Source organism: Lutzomyia longipalpis, chromosome 3 (genome assembly GCF_024334085.1).
Source record: "Lutzomyia longipalpis isolate SR_M1_2022 chromosome 3, ASM2433408v1".
Lineage (NCBI taxonomy): Eukaryota > Metazoa > Arthropoda > Insecta > Diptera > Psychodidae > Lutzomyia > Lutzomyia longipalpis.
The window spans coordinates 4,438,504-4,461,354 of NC_074709.1; the positions used below are offsets into that span (position 1 = coordinate 4,438,504).

The 22,851-nt window shown below is 39.2% G+C and overlaps 1 protein-coding gene across 8 annotated transcripts in view; it reads left to right on the forward strand.

Moving 5' to 3' along the window:
- Positions 1–22,851, forward strand: part of LOC129793736 (titin-like) — a 63,441-nt gene that overhangs the window by 27,543 nt on the left and 13,047 nt on the right. For 3 of the 8 annotated variants that reach the window (XM_055833981.1, XM_055833984.1, XM_055833982.1), the window contains exons 9-19: positions 46–873; positions 2,630–3,325; positions 3,396–4,205; positions 4,622–5,326; positions 8,396–9,106; positions 9,185–9,357; positions 9,572–9,662; positions 16,116–16,765; positions 16,840–16,993; positions 18,048–18,552; positions 18,635–18,767. In XM_055833981.1, coding sequence (XP_055689956.1) covers positions 46–873; positions 2,630–3,325; positions 3,396–4,205; positions 4,622–5,326; positions 8,396–9,106; positions 9,185–9,357; positions 9,572–9,662; positions 16,116–16,765; positions 16,840–16,993; positions 18,048–18,552; positions 18,635–18,767 — 5,456 coding nt within the window. Of the gene's footprint in view, positions 1–45; positions 874–2,629; positions 3,326–3,395; positions 4,206–4,621; positions 5,327–6,480; positions 7,219–7,278; positions 7,954–8,395; positions 9,107–9,184; positions 9,358–9,571; positions 9,663–16,115; positions 16,766–16,839; positions 16,994–18,047; positions 18,553–18,634; positions 18,768–22,851 lie in introns of all 8 variants that reach the window. The other 5 variants (XM_055833985.1, XM_055833986.1, XM_055833988.1 and 2 more) reach the window with 3 other exon arrangements.

Consider the following 22,851-nt stretch of genomic DNA (forward strand, 5'->3'; position numbering starts at 1 on the left):
AGAAGTAATGGAAAATAATTTACTCTTGTGAGTTTTTCCTTGCAGATTCGTACGATATCTACACGGATGAATTAATTGTGGAGTTCCACATTCGTGGGCAGCCTCGACCACAGCTGGATTGGGCAAAGGACGCAATTGCCATTGATTTGAATGATGAACGTTATCGCGTTGTTCACGAAGGCAATCTCTGCCGATTGTTGGTCTCAAAGCCAACCATCAACGATAGCGGAAAGTACGTGTGCTATGCCTCAAATGCCGCTGGAAAAGCCGAAGGTTCCCACTATGTGTACTTCGAGAGCAAAGAATCCGTCACTCATGTGGCTGGAATTTTCCACGCTCACTCAAAGAAATCCCTCGATGAGATCACGGAGGAACTAATGCCGCACATTACTCTCCCACCGCATGAGCCACTCACATCCGGGGAGCCCCATGAGAAGAAGGAAAAACCCGCAGCAAAGGGTGTCAAGGGTGGACCAAAAGCCGCAGCAGCAGCTGCTGCTGCTGCCGGAGGAAAGGGACGTCGCAAGGAGACTCTTGCACACCGGAAGCTCCTCACCTTCTCCAACACCCTACGCGATAGAATCACCCTCGTGGGGACAAATTTGAAACTCGTAACGACTGTTATTGGTCCCGAACCGCAAATTAAGTGGACGAAGGATGGCATTGGCATTGCCCCAAGTCCTCGCTTCAAGAACTCCACCAAGGAAGGATTTGCGTGCATTGAATTGAATAATCTCACACTGGAGGATTCAGGTGTATTCACGTGCACAGCAAAGAATGCAGCTGGGGAAATTTCAACATCAGCCAACATCACGGTGTACGCAGTTGAAGATGCAGATGCAGTTGCACCGATCTTCACATTGCCAATCAGAGGTAAGCTCAAACTTAATTAAACTCTGAGCTATAATTAAGTTAGGACACGTAGCCAAATTTATACGAACTAATTGTTTTCCAATCGCCATGAATTCTTATTTGAATATCTCATACGTCTCACGGGAGAGATAAAAGGAATTAATTGAGATCTGGGGGATGGTTGGCTTATGCGAGATTATTATGTTGCAATAATTTGCAGAAGGAAGATTTGAGAACTTCAGTGAAATTCTTTTACAATATTTGTTCAGAATCGAACAAGACTATATTATTGATAATTATATCAAATTTCGGCTAAAACAAAGATATTCTACATTTGAACCTATCCAAACATTACAGTTGGCTTGGTGGTCTCTTCTCTATCGTTCTAATCTTCCTGTAATATCAATTATGAACAAAATTTTTTTTTATATAAAAATTACCTTGTTCCATTCATTTTTGGACTTTTTGGGTGGGCCTTTATTATTTAGTAAAACTGTGAGATGATCCCACGCGGAGTTGTGGCCAGTGGAATGACAATCAAAGATTTTTGAAGAATTCCCTCCACTTGACACAAAATCTGCAAAACACTCTCTCTGGGTCTTCCTTACATTCAAACCGCGTCGCCCCTTCTGGACCAGTTTCTCTCCGCTTCTCCACGAGAAATAAAATAAACACCCGTCGCGGGCAACTGAAATCAAGAAACTGACAAGTAGGATAACGCAAATTTTGATTTTACTTTCCTGGATAATTCGTCGTAAAGTAGAATACCGACAATCTTGGTCTTGATTTTGATCTTTATCTTGATCTTGAAAGGTGTCTATCCAAGAATACCAGTCATGATTTATAAATTCCTACTTTCTTTACAAAATGGCCATATTTTCTAACGTTCCTAACCTTTCTTTCTTCTCTTTTTTCCAACAGCTTTTCTCTTTTGATCTCAATATTTCCTTCGTGTCTTTCACCTGAAATATGATTTATTCTTACTTCTCTTCTATATCTCATTATTTTTATCCTCCTTACTTCGATAATTAATTCACATTCAATAAAAACGTAGAGCAACTTATTTCACAACTTTTCTCATGTCGCTTAACTCTTCTTCTTCTAAACTAACCTAACCACCCTGAAGTTACCGCCCTAACAATTTGAATTTGAATCTTCAACAATATTCGCATTTTTGAAAATCTGGAATTCATCAAAACACATCCTGGTTCATTTTTTTAGTCAGGAGAATCACAGGATCTTCTCAATCTTCCGATCCTTCAGACACTTCACTCACTGCAATGTTTACAACATTTTTGTTTCGAGAGAGCCAGCACGGTAAGAAATACTGCGTCTCTTTCACCCAAAGAGAATTGAGAGATTTTCACCTTTTGTCTCTCTTGTAATTCCATTAAATCGTTAACCCTTTCGCGTCCAGCATAAGGAATATATTTTATCATCACCATACTTAATCAGTTTAATCGGTTAAAACGTGTTGTGTGATTAGAAATTCAAAAAAATAAAATATTGAATATTCAGGATAGCCTACGTACCAATAATCCTTAAAGAGTTAAACCAAATTGCCCCATGTGCTGAAAATAGAGCAATTCATGAATTTATAAACTAATTTATGAGATAAATGCGATAAATCATTCATTGCAAGATCACAAAAACAATCAATCTCCTCTGGCTATAAATTACATAGCCATGTAGGTAGCTAAATAAGAGATTAATTGATTTTCTATTATATAAAAGCCAAATAAATAAAATTGATGCTATTTTCGGTTTTACATTGCAGACACCTACCATGCTGCGGAGAATGATCTTATTCTTTCGTGCAAGGTGCGCGCACATCCGAGGGCAACAATAGTATGGGCAAAGGACGAAGTGGAGTTGCCACCGGATGAGAGAATTCAACAAGTTGAGCATGCCAATGGGGTGTGTGATTTACTCATTCACGCCCCATCGTGTAAAGATAGTGGCACGTATTCGTGTACGGCAACAAACTACAAAGGTAGCCAACGGATAACCCACAGAACCCTTGTGGAAAGTCAATCAGCTACACCAGTTGAGTTGCAACCGCGCGACGAGACACAGAAACCCAAAGGACGCAAACTGGGGAAGAAGAAGGAAAAGAAGGAATCAACGGGAATACCCAATGCAAGGCTATCATTGGTATTCCAGTCCCGACTCACGAATCGCATCGTGAAGGAGGGACAACCCGTGAAGTTGACGTGCTTTGTTGCTGGACCCGAGCCCAATTTGAAGTGGTTGAAGAATGGTGCTGGATTTGCGCCATCGCCTGTGCTCAAAATTACCAACAGTGATGGCTTTGCTGTGGCGCACTTCCTGAATCCCACAGTTGATGATTCTGGTGAGTATTCTGTGGTTGCGAAGAATTCATGCAGCACCATCACTTGTTCCTGCACCCTGGAAGTCTATTCAGCTAAGCTGACTGCAGATTTTCCGCCAATGTTCACGAGAGCTCTTAAAGGTAAGAGATTTTCGCTTTTTTCTCCCAAATGTCCTTGAATGACCTTGCGCTGTTTTTTGTATCTTCTTAGATAACTATCATATCAACACTGATGAGCTGGTAATCGACAGCCATATTCGTGGGCAACCGATGCCGAGGGTTTCATGGATGAAAGATGGACTTACCGTAAATCCCGATGGTACGTTCCAGCAGTTTGAGCATGAAGATGGAAGCATTGAGTTTGTCATTAGCAACCCACAGCGTAAGCACAGTGGACGCTACATTTGCCAACTTGAGAATAGTATGGGCAAGGCAGAACTATCGCACTATGTCCTCTTCGAAGGTCGTGAAGTTTATGAAACTGAACCCGTTCACGGTGTCTTCCATGTGGATCATCAGAAGATCCGTGAAAAGGAAGAAGCTGAGCGTAGGGCACGTGAAGCAGCCCTACAACCGATTGTTGTGCGTCGTGAATCAGCAATGGCAGTTGAGGAGGAAGACACGGAATCACCAATGAGAAGAACAGTCTCCAAGACACCGAGTCGTTTGGATAAAGTTCTCAATGATGCCAGGACAAAATTGGCTTTCTCTGCTCCACTGGAGAACAGAGTGTGTGCCGTTGGGTCAAAAGTCAAACTCTCATGCTACGTCGAAGGGCACAACCCGCACTTTGAGTGGTTCAAGAATGGCTCACCTGTTAACTACACCACCACAGTGCGCAATTCAAGTAGGGATGGTCTGGGTGTACTGGAGTTCTTTGATGCTCAAACCGATGATACTGGAGAGTACAAATGTGTCGTAACAAACATCGCAGGGCAAATTAATACAAGTGCAACGCTCATGGTGTACGAAGACAGGAAAGGTGTTGAAGTTCCATCAACATTTGTCATTGGACTTAAAGGTAAGGAGGACACAAGAATCAATGAAACAAGAAATTCATTTAAATAATGAAAAATGGCGGAAGCTTGAGGCGTCGGTTGTTCAAACGCGTACGTTGGTAGTCTTTTCTAACCTTAAATCCATTTGCCTCTTGATTTCCAATCAACTATGTTGTAATTTTTTATTTCGTACTCCTACAATGTTTTCCTGTTTCTTTAACTCATCTTCTATCTATCCTTACAAGTCTAATTTCCTTATTTTTGTGTCAAAAACGATTTTTTTTTCAATAATATTTTACGCGTCGCTTCACAATTTTTCTCCAAATACGGCCGATAACGTCCTGAAGTTTGCGTCAAATCAATTCAAATTATTGAACAAAATACCGTCTTCTAGAGCATTTTCTTCATTTTCTTATAAATTCATTTTCTTTCACTGCAGATACCTACCTGTTTGATACGGATGAAATTATCCTTGAGTGCCATGTCCGTGGTAATCCAAAGCCAAAGATATCATGGATGCGGGAAGGCAATGAAATCAGAGATGATCGTTACAAACCCGTTGAGCTTGATGATGGTGTTTGCCAGCTTATCATCACGAAACCCATGCCCAAGGATAGCGGGGTGTTTGTCTGCATTGCTGAAAATAATCTGAAGCGCGAACAAACGGGCCACTACCTCGTCTTCGAGGGTAGAGATGCTGAACTGGCAAAACTCGCACCAAGTCCCGAACCAGTTAAGGAGCCACCAAAGAAGAAGGTTGGGAAGAAACCCAAAGCAAAGGGAGCCAAGGAAGAGGCAGCACCCGTTGAAATGAAGAATAGATTGAGCTTTGTTACCCATTTGGCTGATCGTACCGTTCCCGTTGGGGCAAAACTCAAACTCTTCACCATCTGCAATGGTCCTGAGCCTCAGATGAAATGGACCCACAATGGTATTGGTGTTGTGGTGGGGCCACGCGTTAAGAATGCCACCAAGGAGAATAATGCATTGATTGATATTCTCAATGTACTGCCAGAAGATGCTGGTGAATGGACGTGTACGGCAAAGAATGCCTTCCATGCCATTTCCACATCGTGCAACATAACAGTGTTTGAACCACCACCAGTGGATGTTATACCACCAACATTCTCCCGGCCGATCTCTGGTAAATTCTGCATGAATTTTTCTTGTAAAGTCTCATCCTCCAAAATTGGAGGAAAAATCTCTTATTCTGTGTTTAGTGTCTTGTTCTGTGCATCCTTTTGTCGTCTGTGGATCCTCCTGAAGTTGGTAAGTTTAGAGAATTTTTAGTTTTACGAATTTCTCTTTGCTTCCGAGCTTTTCACTGCTTTCCGCGCATACACACACAGGTCTCAGTTGATTAAAATATCTCATGCCATTCAATCTTCTTCCAAGCAATTTGGGAGTTTGGCTAATTTTATAAGAGTTGTACTACAATGTGTGACATTCAGTAGACCCTCTTTCCTGGTTGCAATGAGGTAACTCATGCGCAATTAAACTCCCCAATTGATGGGCTAATTTGTGGGGGGAAATTGAGATGTGATTAGTTCATCTTAATCCCCGGTACGGAATGGACCTCAAAACGGAGGCAGCACGAAAAGCTCGTGGAAAAAAGCGTGGGCAAAAGAAGAAAGATGCAGCGGAGTTGCTGGCTGGAGACACAACCCCCATCTTCCTCACCCACCTGACAAATCGTACCGTTCAAGAGGGTATCCCAGTGAAATTCTCATGCTTCGCCATGGGGCCGCAGCTGAATGTGAAGTGGTTCAAAAATGGGGAGCCCTATGTGCCGGGATTGGATGTTAAGAGTTCCAATGAGGATGGGTTGATTGTGCTTGAATTTCAAAATCCCACAAAAGCCGATTCGGCACGGTACAAAGTGAATGTTTTCAATGCAGCCGGAACGATATCCTCGACGGCTTTCCTTGAAATTTATTCCGCTAAAGGAGCCACAGCTACGGCTGATCTTCCTCCCTTGTTCACCAGTGCAATGAAAGGTAGAAAAGCTGTGAAAAAATGGTTGTTGAAGGATCATTTTGAGTGATTTTAAACTCCAAAGGAATTATCCTTTTAGGACATCAAAAATGAAATCCTAGTTCCTCATTCTATGTTGTAGCAGCTTAACATTTTAGCTGTGGTTTTTCGTTTTAATTAAATCTAGCCTTGTTTGACTATATTTATTCGAAAGAAATAAAGAAAATCCACAAAAGATGGTCTACTGAAGGCACACGGCAACGAATGTCCTTGTCATCCCTTAAAAAAAAAGGGTTACGATTTAAATGTAAATCCCTCTTTCAGATTCATTTCATGCAGACACAAATGAAATTATCCTTGAGTGTTTTGTCACGGGTGATCCTCCCCCAAAAATCTCATGGTTCAGAGATAACATTGAGATAACACAAACCGACAAATTCGCCTTCATCTCAGACAATTCCCTAAGAAAGCTCATCATTATGCATCCCGAAAGTTCCGATAGTGCCCTATATACGTGCAAATTATCCAATGAGCAACAACAGCAAGAAGTTTCGTGTCATGTCGACGTTAATTCCCTAAAGGGTGTGCCAAGGGTTAAAAAGGACCCGAAGCCCGAAGTTCCCGATGATGAGGAGATTGTGGGCAGAAGGAAGCCCAAGGAGGAGAAACATGAAGAATTGACTGATAAACCCCTTAGTCGAGCTGAAAGAATGCGCGAAGAGGAACGACATAAATTGGTCTTTGAGACTTATTTGAAGAATGTTGCAGCGAATGAAGGATCAACGGCGAAATTGATGTGTTGCGTACGTGGAAATGAGCCAAGAGTTACGTGGCGCCGGAATGGTCAAGAAATTCCACATGATGCCACAAAGTATTCCACTGAGTGTCGCAATGGGGTAGTCATGCTTGAAATTAGAAATTTGACCCAATCCGATTCTGGCGAATATTCGTGCCGCATTGAAAATGCCATCAACACCGTTTATTCCTCTGCGAAGGTGATCGTTAATGAGAGGGTGCAGCCGAAGAAGGAAGCCACTGTGGTGCTCTCGGATAAACTTCTAGGTCAGTTGGATTTGTAATGAATTTTGTATTTATTTTCAAAAATGAATTCTTTTTTAACAGATTTCTACAATGATAAAACAAACCAATTGATCTTCGAATGCCTCGTGAGAGGATCACCAAAAGTATCCTGGTACAGAGACAACAAACCCCTTCAGGGTGATCGTTTTGAGTGCTTTTCCGATGGAAGTGGCGTCAATAGGTTGATGATCAGTGGAGCAACAGCTGAAGACAGTGGGCACTACACGTGTCGCATTCAAGATGGCACCTTTGACAAAAAGCTCGATCATCATCTCACATTTGACGGCAAAAAGATCATTCGTGGCAAACACCATGAAAGATCATCCCAAGGATCATCCCAAGCAGTGCCAAAATCGAGCACAGCATTCAGGCATCGCGATACAAGGAGGAAACCCCAATTTACAACACCCCTAATGGATAGAACAGCCGCCGAAGGATCCACAATCAAGTTGATCGCCAATCTGATGGGTGATGTTGATTCAGAGGTTATCTGGTCGAAAAATCACATTCCACTCGAAAGCTCATCACGCTACCGCACCACCTTCAACGGTGGCTTGGCCACATTGGAGATCTTTGGGGCAGTTCCGGAGGATTCAGCTGAGTACTCGTGCATGGTGCGCAATGCCCACGGACAAGCGGAGTCAAGTTCAAAATTGAAGGTGTACGAAGGGTTTGAAAGTACCCCAATGCCACCTACTTTTACCAGGAGTATCAAAGGTATTTGGGGAATTTTATCATACAGCAATAGCTTTCGAAGGCTTCCGTGAGCTTTGTACGTAAGCAACGTGCTTTCCTCAAAAAGAAAAAAAAAGAAACATTTTTATCCCAACACTTTTTTTTCATTAATTTCATTTTCATTAAATGTTATCTGTTGGTGTATTTGTGCACCCTGTAAAAAAGTCTAAATAATTTACAATTGATGTGGAATTAAATGCTAATTTTGTCAAGATTCAAAATATCCTTTAAATCCTTTTATTAAATCATAAAATTATGTTTGAAGTTTAAAGAATATTTTAATAATTTTATTATTTGAGATTTTTTAAAAATATAAATTTTGAATCTTGATTAGCAAGCAAAAATTACTTCTAAAAATTCCCTTTTTTTGTAATAAAACTAAGAATATGATTTAATTTTCATAATTTTTTCCCTCCCCTATTAGACACCTACAACATCAATGTGAATGAATTAGTTCTGGAGTGCAGAGTACGCGGACAGCCACGTCCAACGATCACTTGGTATAAGGATGGCGAAGAGCTTGATACGCACATGAGTAAGAAGTATGAGCAGCAGGACTCTTACGATGGCTTCTGTCGCCTTCTCATTGCTAAACCCTCACCGGCGGACAATGGCATATACATTTGCAAAGCCGAAAATCCCGGACATTCGGATCAGGTGAAGCACACAGTGGAGTTTACGGGCAAGGATCAGAGTATCTTTGAGAGGACACACGGTTTCTTCCATCGTGACCCGAATAAGCCGCACTTCTCCACAGTTTTGTCGGACAACTTGGTGCCCATTGGTGGAACAATTGGGCTGCAGGTGGAAGTTCATGGGCCTGTGGAGGTGCAATGGTTGTACGGCAGGGATCCTGTTGCGCCGAGCGATAAGGTCAAAACATACGCCGAAGAGGGTGTCTACACATTGGCCGTGAGCAGTGCCACCGATAAGCAGTCAGGAACCTACACATGCCGCGCTACAAATGCATTTGGCAAATCCGACAGCATTGCCCACGTTCATGTGATTGCGCCGGCCACGGTGAAGGGTGGTAAGCCCCCACAGATCCTCGATAGACCACCCAAGGAGATGGTCCTTAAGACTGGGGACAATCTTCAAATATCCTTCAGAATTCTCGGTGATCCCAAACCACAATGTAAGTTCAAGAATTTTATCTCTCAAATTACCTTCGAGGAGATCTTATCCTTATTCTCCTCCTTCTTGCTCCTTTTAGTGGTTTTCATGAAGGGTTTGCGAGATCTCTCCAAGAATACACGAACCTACAAAGAAGTAACCGACGACTATGTACGATATACCCTTGAAAGTTGTCTCATCCAGGATTCAGGAACCTACTGTGTCATGGCAAGGAATCGATTTGGTGTCGATCGAGCATTTGTTGGCGTTACGGTAAAAAGAAATGCATTTAATTCTTCTCTAAGATTTGATTTTTTTTACTTTTAATTTTCTTACAATTACTTATTAACTTTTCTTCTTCTTTTCTTCCTGTTTTCTTTCATACGATGGCTCTACTAACTGATATTTACATTTTTATGCGCTTTTCCACGAAAAATTTGTTGTAGATTATTAATCCTAAGCCACACAATGTCCTTGCCGTTAACAGGTCGAAACAAGACAAAGATCAATAACGCCTTCAAGGGAATGGGGCTACGAGCCGATCACCGTGGATAACACAGAAGTTTCATATTTTAAAAGTAAGTCATTTTTTTTTTTGAATCTTCTTCATTCTATTTTTTGTTTTTCCTTCTTGTTTTGTTTTATTTTTAACTAATTTTTATTTGAATGTAAAAAATATAAACTTGTGTGAATATTTTAGAATTTTTTCATTTCTTTTATTTTTTTTTTTTTTTTTTTTTTTTGGGACTCCTTTATTTTGTTTTCCTGTGTACAACACTTTACAACAATTCTTGATTTTGATACAATAGGACATGTGGTGCAAAAACCCGTATTTCTACACTTACAAACAATCATTACTTTAAAAAACAAAGCACATTTCTTGAACAATATTAATTTTGATACAAATCACTAGGCCAGTGTCTACGCAGTCTCCTGTTCATATTGTTGACTAAAAGAATATCACGTTCCACCGAAGTGTTTGGATGATTGTTGAGCCTCTCTTTATATGATTTGCTTCTCTGCAGTGCCACCTCCTTCACTGGCTTAATGTCCACGTCGTTCAGAATGATTTGGTTTGGAACGAACCAAGGAGCTCCCACTATCATACGTATGGTTTTATTTTGGAATCTCTCGAGAATTTCTATGTTAGAGGCTGCTGCAGACCCCCACAGCTGTATCCCGTATGCCCAGATTGGGATAATAACAGTTTTGTACAAGAGGATCTTATTCTCCAGAGACATTTTTGACCTCCTTCCAAGAAACCAATACATCTGTCTGGTGAGGATACTGAGATGCTTCCGTTTTGCCCATATATGGCTCCTCCAATTCAATCTCCTATCCAAATGAATTCCCAAATACTTCACTTCTTCAGTTTGAGGTATGCTTTGGTTGTTAAGTGAGACCGAAGGGCAAGATCCATTCTTCAAGGCAAATGTAATGTGCTGCGATTTGTTCTCGTTGACTTTTATTTGCCAGAGCTCCAGCCATTCAGAAATTGAGTCCAAGTGCTTTTGTAGAAATTTGCTTGCTATCGCAGGATCCTCATGAACCGCCATGATTGCTGTGTCATCAGCATAAGTGTATGTTGTGGTGTTGGATGACAAGGGGAGATCCGCTGTGTACATAAGGTAAAGAAAGGGGCCGAGAACACTGCCTTGCGGCACACCAGACTTTATGCTGCGCAAGTCCGAGGACTCATTTTGGAGCCGAACATAAAAGAATCTGTCCCTCAAATAAGATTCAAGAATTCTAAAGAAGGAGTGTGGAATGGATCTTTGGAGTTTGGCACATATACCCTCGTGCCAAACCTTATCAAAGGCTTGGCTCACGTCTAAAAATACTGCAGAGCAATATTTTCCGTCCTCCAGGCTGCGGTTGATCACGTTCACCATCCGATGCACTTGTTCTACAGTTGCATGTTCGGCTCTAAAGCCAAATTGATGACTTGGGATGAGTTGTCCGTGTGCGATCATTGGTCTCAATCTTTTTAAAAACAGCTTTTCAAATACCTTTGAAAGAACTGGAAGAAGACTTATCGGCCTATAAGACGCGACATCCTCGGGCTTTTTTCCAGGCTTCGGGAGAACAATAATTTGGGCAACCTTCCATTGTACAGGGAAATAATGCAATCTCAAGACGGCGTTCAGGAGTATGGTAATCATTCTAAAGCCACTGACAGGAAGCTCCTTTAACACTCTACCAGTGATTAGGTCATAGCCAGCCGCCTTTTTAGGATTCATCTCCTTACATATCGTGTTTTTAATTTCCTTTAAAGTGAACTTTTGGATCTGGACGGTTTCGCCGTAGGAATCTACATTTCTGTCACCCAACTGAGAGTCAACAGGTACAGCAGCATTTGACCAGGGAGTGAAGGTTTTTTCCAAATGGTTAGCGAAGACTTCAGCCTTTTCCGTGTATGTTCTTGCCCATTTTCCGTCTGGTTTACGTATCGGTGGAATTTGTTTTTGAGGCTGCTTGAGATTTCGGGTGACCTTCCATAAATCATATCCGGTAGCTTCCGTAGGAGATAGCTCTTCCAAATAGTGCTGTATTGAATTATTTGTTACCTCACGCAAAAGATTTCTCAATTCCTCTGTAGCTTTGTTAAAAATTTTCTTATCAATAGGAGACCTAGTAATTTGCCATCTTCTTCTGAGCTTTCGGTTTTCCTTGATTTTTTCCTGTACAGCCACAGGACAAAACATGGTGGGGGGCCTATTTTCCTGAACGGGGGTCGAGTCCCATGCTGCTCTCTGTATGGATTCCGTAAAACTCCTCAGTGCCACCTCAACATCCCCAGGTGCTTTCAATCGAATCTGCTGATTTAGCTCCTCCTCAATCCTCCGTCTAAATTCATTCCAATTTGTTTTCTTGCTACACAAGGTCGGTTTTCGACATTTAGGTGGAATTTCTGCGTGCATTTTTCCCAACAGAGGAGAATGATCAGAGGAAAGGTCAAAGCTTGACTCAACAGAGCATTTCTTCGGGTCAATTCCCTTAACTATGCAAAAATCAATCAAATCAGGAATTTTATTGATGTCGCTGGGCCAGTAGGTTGGTTCACCTGTAGACAGGTGATGCAATCCATTTTTTTCCATAGCCCTATAAAGCTCACGCCCCTTTGCCGTCGTCAATCTCGAGCCCCAAAAAACATTTTTTGCATTGTAATCTCCAGCTGCCAAAAATTTGTTGCCCAGTGTTGCAAAAAATTCTTGGAATTGAGGCATTTTAATTTTGTGTTTCGGAGGACAATAGACAGCTGAGAATTGTATTGGGCCATTTAGTGTATTAACAGACACAGAGGTTGCTTGTAGGTAATCTTTGCAATATTTTTCACATTCATGGTGCATTAAAGTGGACTTTATGAGAATCGCGGCACCACCATGGGCACTTTGGTCTGGGTGATTTGTGTGATACAGTGTGTAATTTGGGACTTTAAAGTGACTCTTCTCCGTAAAGTGAGTCTCAGATATTAGCATTATATCAATATCATTTATAAGCAAAAAATGTTTTAGTTCTTGTGCACGGTGGCACAAGCCATTGGCATTCCAGACAGCATATTTTAGTAGCACAATCATTTTGAATTTTTCTTATTGTTGTTGTTGCTTTTACTTACAAAGACGGTGAGTAAGTTCATCATTGAGCTCATTTGTTGCATCAGTGTTTTCATCATCTCCTTGAGTTCCCTCATGTCGTCACCACCCGAATTTGTTTGCGAAGAATTTGTCTCTGTGTTTGTACCTCTCACAGCATCCGCATAAGACCGCTCCTCATTTTGTGACGTCATAGGTTGTCCCTCTCTTTCCAATCTTTTTTCTCTGAGCTTTGGGTAGAGCTTTTGCTGTAGTTGTTTGTGAACGATGCAGCCTCGATAATTCGCCGGATGATCTCCATCGCAGTTTACACATTTGACGTTCTCATCCCGAGACTTCCGCGTGCAACTCTTTGTATCATGATTTCCCGAACATTTTACACAACGAGATGGTCTGTGACAGAAAGATTTCGTGTGGCCATAACGCTGGCATTTTTGGCATTGAGGAATTTCCCTTTTTGCGTGAGGGGCTTCAATCACAACTATGGTGTTTAGCATGCGCGTAATCTCATAAATATCCTTGTTGTTTTGCTGTTGCTGCAGGTTTACATAAAACATTGGAAGTGGAGCTTTATTGGCACGGTTCCTGATGTTTGTGATGCTCGTGACTATGTGGCCCATGTTCTTGAGTGCCTCTTTGATGTCCTCGACGGCAGTAGAATGATGCAAATTTCTCAGCACAACGCGGAAACTTCTGTCTTTCTTGCACTGATACGAATGCAGGTCTGCTTTTCTTTCCCTTAACTCCTTCAGCAAGACACTGTATATCTTACTAGTTTTGGGCTGGATTTTTACTTGCTTATCTTTCATGGCCTTTAAAGTATACGCATCTTTTGCCAGAGACTCAAGAAGATTTGTCAGTGGCTTTATATCCTCCACACCATGTACAAAAATAGGCGGGGGCTTTGGTTCATTTTCTTCTGCAGCTGGGGGACTTGGGGGATCTCCACCACTGTTGTCAATTTTTTCTCCGTTATCAATGTTATCATTGCCGCCATTTTCCATGGGAACGTCTTGGAGGGTGTTAAAAATATTTGTTGATTCCTCAATTCCATCGGGACGTACAACCCAACCATCTAGTGTTTTTGATTGCTTGTTTCTTGGAGTAGCAGGTGGGCTATCTCCTCGTCGTTTTCCTCTGGCTGTATTCCAGGTCGTCAATTCCTTCACAGAAGTCATACCGACAGGTTGAAAGGATTTTAAAGCTTTTTATACGGCCTTTTCAGCCCACGGATAGTTTCGCCCACAACTTGTGTTGTTTCCGTGGACCTAGTAAGCCTAGAAATAATTGCCTCAATGGCTCAAACACAAAATCGTGTGAGAAAATCCCAAAAAAATCAGGAGTACCTTATTCAAATGGTCAGTGGTACTTGCCTTTCAATCTGTCACTTCTTTTATTTTTAGTGTTGTGTTTTTAATATTTTAAAATATTACCTTCTAATTTTTTAAATTAGTTTAAAAATCCTTTTACAAGTTAAAAAAAATAAAAAAAAAAACAATTCTAATAGATTAACAGTTCGGAACAATTAGAAATTTTTAAAATTTAAATCTGTTTACATTTTCAAAATTTCAAAATTTCTTTTTGGGAGCTTTCTAGAAGCACAGATTTTAATAATTTCTTCGGGTCCCCATGAGACCCCTCTTGGGATTCTAATGGTTAAGAAAATTATAAGAATTGCTAAAGGAGCCCATGCAGCTCCCAAGGGCGAAGTACCTAATTGAAGGAAACGCAGAAAACAATTTTAACCCACCCAGTCTTGTAGGGAATCAAAAAAGGATAAAGAATCGCCAAAAATATTCACAATTTTCCACTGGGGTCACAACAAAAAAAGGCAATAAAGTTTTGTAAAAATTCAAAAAAATTGGCCGCCATTCGCCATTTTGTTCATTTCAATGCATGAATCATATGTTTCAATGCTTCGTCATGAGCTTGTCGATGACAGTTTGACATTTCATTTTTTTTTTTGGGAGAAAATAAAAAAAATTGCGTATTTTTTAGTTTAATTATCGTGGTAAATGTGTTTTACGTGTTGATCGAGAGTGATTTTTATATCTGAATACCTGAAGGATGAATTCCCGCACAGCTTGTGACCGTCTCAGCGAGCACATCATTGGTCGTGGAAAAGGTCTTGGGAAAGGTGGTGCCAAGAAACATCGTAAGGTTTTGCGTGACAACATCCAGGGAATCACAAAACCAGCAATCCATCGTCTTGCCCGTCGTGGTGGTGTGAAACGCAAAGGATTCCAGCGCAGAGGATCTCTCGATTCGTGAAAAAGTCATCTTCAAGACAATCCACGACCATTGTTTTTGGATTGCTTTGTTTTGTAACGAGAGATGTGCTCGCTGAAACGGTCACAAGCTGTGCGGGAATTCATCCTTCAGGTATTCAGATATAAAAATCACTCTTGATCAACACGTAAAACACATTTACCACGATAATTAAACTAAAAAATACGCAATTTTTTTTATTTTTTTCCCAAAAAAAAATGAATGAAATGTCAAACTCCCATCGACAAGCTCATGACGAAGCATTGAAACATATGCTTCATGCATTGAAATGAACAAAATGGCGAATGGCGGCCAATTTTTTTGAATTTTTGCAAAACTTTATTGCCTTTTTTCATTGTGACCCCAGTGGAAAATGGTGAATATTTTTGGCAATTCTTTATCCTTTTTTGATTCCCTACAAGACTGGGTGGGTTAAAATTGTTTTCTGCGTTTCCTTCAATTAGGTACTTCGTCCATATCAAGCGCATGGGCTCCTTTCAATGGAAAATCACTTCTCATGGAAAGAATTTCAATTTCAGTAGCAATCTTCTTCAATTTGAATTTCATTTCAAGCTATTTACCTACTTAAAATTAAATTTGTTCATCAATACGAGCATAAATATGTGTTGCTATGTGACAAATATTGTCTTGTGAATTTCCTGTGGCGTCAAAATATACCTCATCGGCGGTACTATCCAAATATTTGTACGTTGTTTTTTTTTTTTTAAATTGTACGTCTGAGTGTATTTACATAAATCTCTTTTTTAAGAAATTTTTCTCAGCGTATCAATTTCTTCTTCTTGTAGGTTTTCATGATGAAACGGAATGTTCGCGAAAATATATTAAATATCTAAATAATCAATTTCACTTCTATCTCGATTGCTCTCACTATATTGTAATACGTTGCAAATGATGTGGAAATTAGCTAAGAAGGTCAAAAAAGTTTAATTGTAATAAAAAGAAGTAAAAAAAAACATCTTACTACTCTTGCTTTCTTACCTTGGATCTTGTGCATCTCTCTATCTTGCGCTTCAACACTCTTTTTTCTGCCTTTTTAATGCTTCAATAAATACTCAAACTTGTGTTGCTTTTTTATTTGCTTTCTTTTTTTCTTGAGGGATGCTGTGGGAAGGATTTTTTTGGATGTAGCTTTTCTTGTGTTTCATTCAGATCCACCTGAAGCCATTCCCGCGGAACCCCTTGTTGTGGATAATGGGAAGAATCATGTGAGCCTGTCGTGGCTGAAGCCCCCACCGAGTGATGCTGCACCTGTGATTGCGTACAAAGTTGAAGCGTGGTTGGTTGGGAAGGATGGTGGTGCACGCTGGATGGAACTCGGTGTGACACCCATCAACAGTTTCGATGCATTCAATCTTCAACAGCGCTGTGAATACCATTTCCGTGTAACGCCACGGAATCGCTACGGATGGGGTCCTTCCGTACAAACTTCTCATCCCGTTCTCGTGGGCGTTCCCACGCAAATGCCAGAATTTACGAAAATCCTCCCGGGTCAGCTGAAAGCTCTCTGCATGCGAGACATTACCCTCGAGTGCATTGTCAAAGGCTACCCAAAGCCGGAAGTTCTGTGGTACAGAGATGGCATTGAGTTGGATTCAGGAGACAGGATATCCTGCAGAATGCTCGGATCTGTGTGCAAACTTTCCATTGCAAATGTTGTTGATTCCGACTCAGGACGTTATACATGCGAAGCAACTAATAGGGCAGGTCGTGTATCAACTTTCGCGCGTCTTCTTGTTGTTTCCGATCCCAAAATCTTCGAAGCCGACAATGAACTCAAGAGAAATATTGAATCTGATCCGGTAGATATATTTTACTTACTCTACGGGTGAATAAGATTTGTCATTTGTGGGTGTTTTTTTTTTTGGCTTTTCAGAGTCTTGTAGGTGAAATGCAACCACAGTTTACAATGAGATTGCGAGATCGTCGTGTCCAAGTAACCTATCCCGTTAGACTTACCTGCCAATGTGTAGGCTTACCTCCGCCAGAAGTTGCATGGTTCCTCGATGGAAAGGAAGTCGAACAAAATGGTAGGTCTTTTGCATTATTTTTCAATAAGACTTCAATTCTTTTTTTTAAGTTTTAAAAAGTTTAATCTCTATAGGACTAAGGAAAAAAATTAGTCCTAATTTTTAAAGCTAAAACCGTTCAGAATTAAAGATGGTATTAATAAGGATAGAACCTAGTCGAATCAGATGGTTTTCTAAATGGCAGACAGGACAGGATTGAATAAGACCTAGTTCATTAGGAGCCTCAAACACAATGTTAATCTTAAATGCTTATTCGATTTATACGAATTATATACATACAAAAACAGTCTTTAGCTTGCCTTACTTGTAACAGTCCAGATCGTACAGACCTATGTTATTGAACCAGGAAAACTATTCCTAGTAGAAATGTCCTAAATTGTTTAGGATTTTTCGTTTGGTAATACTCTTTCCCGGATCCCAGAACAAAGATCTAGATCGCTCTAGAGGTCTATAGACTTTAGGATCAGAGTTTAGAAGTCAAGTTTTTGTTTTTTTGAAGACAGTTCAACTCTGGTTTAATTAGTTCGTCCTAAATTCATTCTAGTTTTACTTTCAAGCACTTAAATTTTTTTTCGAATCATATATATTAGTTTAACCGTTTTAACGTTGGAAAGTCAAGCCAATTTATTTGCTCTTGGTCTTTGGCTTGCCTTACTTGTAACAGTCCAGGCCGTCCAGGCCGATTTTCTTGAACCAGGAAAACAATTCCCAATTAATAAATTCTAAATTGTTTAGAATTTTTCGTTCGGTTATACTCTATCCCTGATCCCTAGAATAAGGATCCAGATCTTTCTAAAACTCAAGACACTTTTTAACAGGCTTTAGAATTCAAGTTTTTTAAGACTGTTCAACACTGGTTCACACAGCTCGTCCTGAATTTATTCTAGTTTTGCTCTTTAGCATTTAAAAGTTTCCCTAAAACGTTCAAAGCTTACAAAGAATAAAGATATAAAATATACAAGATCGATTTAAATTTTCTAGGTTCTGAACTCCAAGTTCTAAATGATCAAAATCAATTGTAAAATGATATAATGTCCTTGCTCCTTTTAATTAGATCGCTTCACAATGTGGAATGATGGCAACTTCTACACCCTGGAGATCACAAGAACAACCTTGGATGATGGTGGCAGGTATACTGTCACGGCGAAAAATACATTAGGATCCGTTTCCTGCCATTGCAATCTCGTAGTGGACAAGGGGATTAGAGCCTACATTGCTCCAGACTTCTACTGTGGCCTAGATCCTCTCTACGTCTTCCGGGAGGGATCGGAAATTCGACTATCCGGCCAAGTTGAGGCGTACCCTTCGGTGGGTGTAACATGGCTGCGAGATGGTGCCAAATTGCGTCCTAGTCGACGAATTCTCACCACTCTCGATCACAATGGCTTCGTTGAACTTGTAATTGCTGAAGCTAAAATCACCGATGGGGGTATTTATACATGCATTGCATCAAATGCAGTTGGTCAGACTGAAAGCTGCTGTCGGGTATCCATTGAGGCATCAACGGGTGATCATGAGGACAAAAGTACAATTCCACGACTTTCTGAAGGAGATTATCCGTAAGTTTTAAAAAATACGATTTGTCAAGTTAACAGATTTAGAATTTTAGGTAATAATCTCATGTGATCTCCTCCCTCGTAGATACTCCAAGGAGCCAATGTTCATTACAAAACCACGCTCAAGCGAAGCCTACGAAGGCGATACTGTGATCATTCATTGCGAAGTAATTGGCGATCCAAAGCCTGATGTTGTCTGGTTAAGAGATTTCCTTAAGGTGAGTACATTTTTACCGAAAAGAATGAGAAAAACAATTCTTTTTTGTTCCCAACATGCCATTCCCATAGTGGGAAATATTAAATTAGTTTTCTACCTCTTCTCGGGGTCATGCACATTATTTTTGCTTTTGGTGCGCTACAGTCCAATATTACATATTTTCTTTTATGCTCTCACCCAAAAATGAAGAGAAAAAAAATAAATAAAAAGTCGAATTGCGGTTTATTGGAACCTTCTTTACCTTAAATGGTAGCAAAATTGTGTGGTATTTACTTTATGTTCATTACAGGGTTTTTTGATTAATTTTTAAGAGAAGCAAATTGAATGGAATTACCGCTGTGATTAAGTTTTTATCTCTCGCGGTTAAACAATTTAAACCCGCACACAGCTGAATTTGGAGTGAACTTGAGGAGTAATTTTTATGTTTTTATAATTTCAACTTTGTGCACAATATTGCTGAGTAAATGAACTCTTAATGCTCTTTATGTTGCTCCTTTATGACACAATTGGATGTCTTGAGGCGCTTCTCTTTTTTTTGCGCACACATCACACGATGATTGGTGGAAAAGGTCATTACCATTATTTCTTTGCTTTTGTGTACATTACTTACCCTTCGCGCATAAGAAATATTACCTACCTTTATGTTAGTATACTCTAATGATCTATTCTCGTGAGTTTTTGGCGCATGAACGATTCATCTTATTTTAAATTCATCTCTGTTGCGACTTTCAAATTAATGATATATAAATAATAATTTAACTCTCAACACACATCACCTGAGATGCTCACCACGCAATTTCATCCAGTCTCGCAACATAACTCAATGATCTCTGAATGAAAAACACATGTGTTGAAAAATTCAAAACAATCTGGATGTCTTGTTAAAGGTGAAATTCTTCAATGTTCCTCCATTCCCTCATGAAATTATCTCTCTTGCACAAAACACACAGTTTGTTCAGCTAAAGAAGGTAAAATTTTCCTTATGCTGTGTCAATTTTTTCACAAAATAATTGAGAAATACTTTAGTAAAAGAATTAAAATAAAAACTCTTAAAAAAAAATTAATGATTCTTTTAAAGAAAAATTATGAAAATTAATATTTAAAAAAAAGACTGTCTAGCACGACTTTAACGAACAAACTGCAACAGCTGCTGGGAGAGCTTCTTTCACTGCAACAACGTCCATTGCAGTTGAAGCATAAAAATTGTGTGTAATGCCATGAATTCTTTCACTCACGACTCACCCAACATTAATCTCCTTGTCGTGGAGCAATATCTTCTTGCGCACAAAAATAAAATTTCTAAAAAGTAAAATACATCGCATGAGTGACTTAAATAATGCATGAATGGAGAGTAAAATACACCCTCAAATAGGGACAGGTAATGTTGCTCTACGATATAAATCACTTAACTACCTTAAACGTTTCTAAAATGTGACTTAAAGTAGCATAAGGTGATTTTATCGATCATGACAGTAATGCCAAATTGTAATGGAGTTTAATTAGTCTCACAGAGTCTTTTTTGTTGATTTTGCAAGAAATTTCTCTTTATTTTGCTTTTTTTTACTGTTGCTTAAGGAGGGATTTTAAAAATTCATTTTAATCAATTTTCAACTAAAGCTTTTTAAGAAGATTATAAATCTTTTTTTGTGTAATTTTTTATTCAATTTTCATTTATAAACAGGAGGTAACAATTTTAATTTTAAATTCATTTAAATTAAAATTAAATTTTATCTTTTAAAGAATGAGTTCTTAAGGTTTTTGTTTAATTATTTCAACTGTATTGTTTAATTTTTATAACCTAATAATTTCTTTATTAAATAATTGAAAAAAATGGCAATTTTAGAAAAAAAAAACTGGTATTAACAATTTAACAATTTAATTAACAAGTAAACTCTCTTTCAAAACGATTTGATTTTTTAAACTTTATCAAATCGATAAGAATTAATAAAATAAGTTCTAAAGATTTTTATTCACTCCGTAAAATAAATTATTAAACCGTAAAAGAGACATAAATTAATTTAAAAAAAAATTATTTTATAATGTCTTGCTAACAGAACTAATTTCAAAAGAAGTCAAAAAATGTTATTCAACCGAGATTCGAACTTACGACTCTTACTTTATTACATTGTCTGCAAAACGATTAACCCAATGCCTTCTCCAAAAGAATTTTCGCGAATTAGATCAAATTAAGGACAATCATTAAAAAAATTAATAAACAAAATCACAACTCAATGTAATTTCAATGGAAAACAATAAGCTAAACATGAAAAGAAATCGCGAGATTGTACACAACATGTTTGCTACTTTGAACAGAGAGAATTTATAGGCCCAAAGAGTAGCGACACATATTGAATAATTGCCGCTTTACTGCTAAATTCAAACTCTTGCAGAGTGATCAGTCTTTTTTTTTGCTTTTGGTATCCCGCGCAAAATTCATTGCTTCGCATCTATGCGGGATATGCAAATTCTATCATATACACGCTATGCACGATACAACCATAATTGGAAGCAATTCTTTCCAACCAACCAACACGGTCTAATGACAATATTTTACCTGCTGGTGTGTCGCACGAAGAAGCACTGCTAGGTGCGGGATGCGGGGGTGATCACAATCTCCCGCGCGCGGGGATTCGCAATTCGTGAGAATTGTGTCTCTAGGGATGTCGGGCAGAGGTTAAAAGCTGCTGGATTTACGCGATGTTGCTGCCAGAAAAAAAGCACGACAGGAAGGCGCAGCTATTGTGCCATCTGGAGAAAAAAAACAATTGGATTGTGGCACGCAACAAACTGAAATGTGCTCACGATGTTGTAGATTGGCGACATGCTGAAAAATTTAAGACCGATACATCTTCTGCGGGGAAAATTAAGTTTATTAAACCTAATGGCAGCTATTGCTATTGATCAATGAGCGAGTTTTTCTTGCAATTTTTCATTTGAAAATTTATTGTTTGGCTCTCGGAATTTTCATTTCAAAATTTAGTTTTGATTTTAACAACTCTTTCAGTTATTTTTCAAACTTCGGAAGTTTTTGGTAATTGTAGAGCTTTGCAAGAGCTTTCATTTGAGTTAGATTTTATCAAAATCGGAAAATCAGAACCGGAGATATGGTCGATTTTTGTTGAAACAATCCACCCACAAATTACTTCAAAGAAAAATTCAAATAAAAATATTTATTTCGCTTAATTTATTAAAATTAAAATTAACAATGGTCATCGTAAAAATCCCAAAAGGCATTACATTATTTACCACAAGTTTTATTGCTTGGGAGAATGCAGAAATAAACGCGATATGTAGTGTGGAGTGGGCCAAAGAGAGGGATCAATGAAACTCATGTGGCGCTTCAGGTCCAGTTGTGCTCGAGTCGTGGAAAAGCGTGGGTCGATTTGTAAACTGCTCGTGATTTCTTTCTTTTTTTTTAACATTTTTTTTCTTAATGTTGGAAACATTGACATTCAAAACAAACCATTGAGCATCCCAGGAATGCAAGTTGAGTGAAATGTGAGTTCTCCGTGAATGATTCAGCAAATTTATTGACTTTAAGGATTTTTTTCTTTTGCATTTGCCCGCCAAATTCGCAACGTTGTAGAGAAAATTTTGCCGAAGGAATTTAAATGCAGGAATATCAGTGGTAGAGAGCCTCGAGGTACTATACATAGCGTAGTGATATATTTTATGCTGAAAAGTGTAATTTATTGTGGAATAATTGGCTGGTATTTAGTAGTATGGAGTGTGATAATTTGTTCAATGCGGAGTGATTTGTGGGAGAGCTTTAATAAATGGTGGATTAATCCGTGCGCGCCTCTTGTGAACCTCATGCACCGCAATTTGCATAAATCACGCAGCTCCTAAATCAATCAAACTTTGGCGCCACAAGTGCAAATTCGTGCAACACTGAGATTTCTTCTCATTCAATACTACAGCAAAAGCAACTAAAAAAAAGGATTAATAATTCTACAGAAGAGAATCCCCAGAAAAGTCTCAAAGAAAATTTATTTATTTTTCCCAAGTGGAGCTTTTTTGTATTATCATCACACTACTGGAGACTTTCGTCTCGGCGCTCTGATGTGAAAAATACTGATTTACAC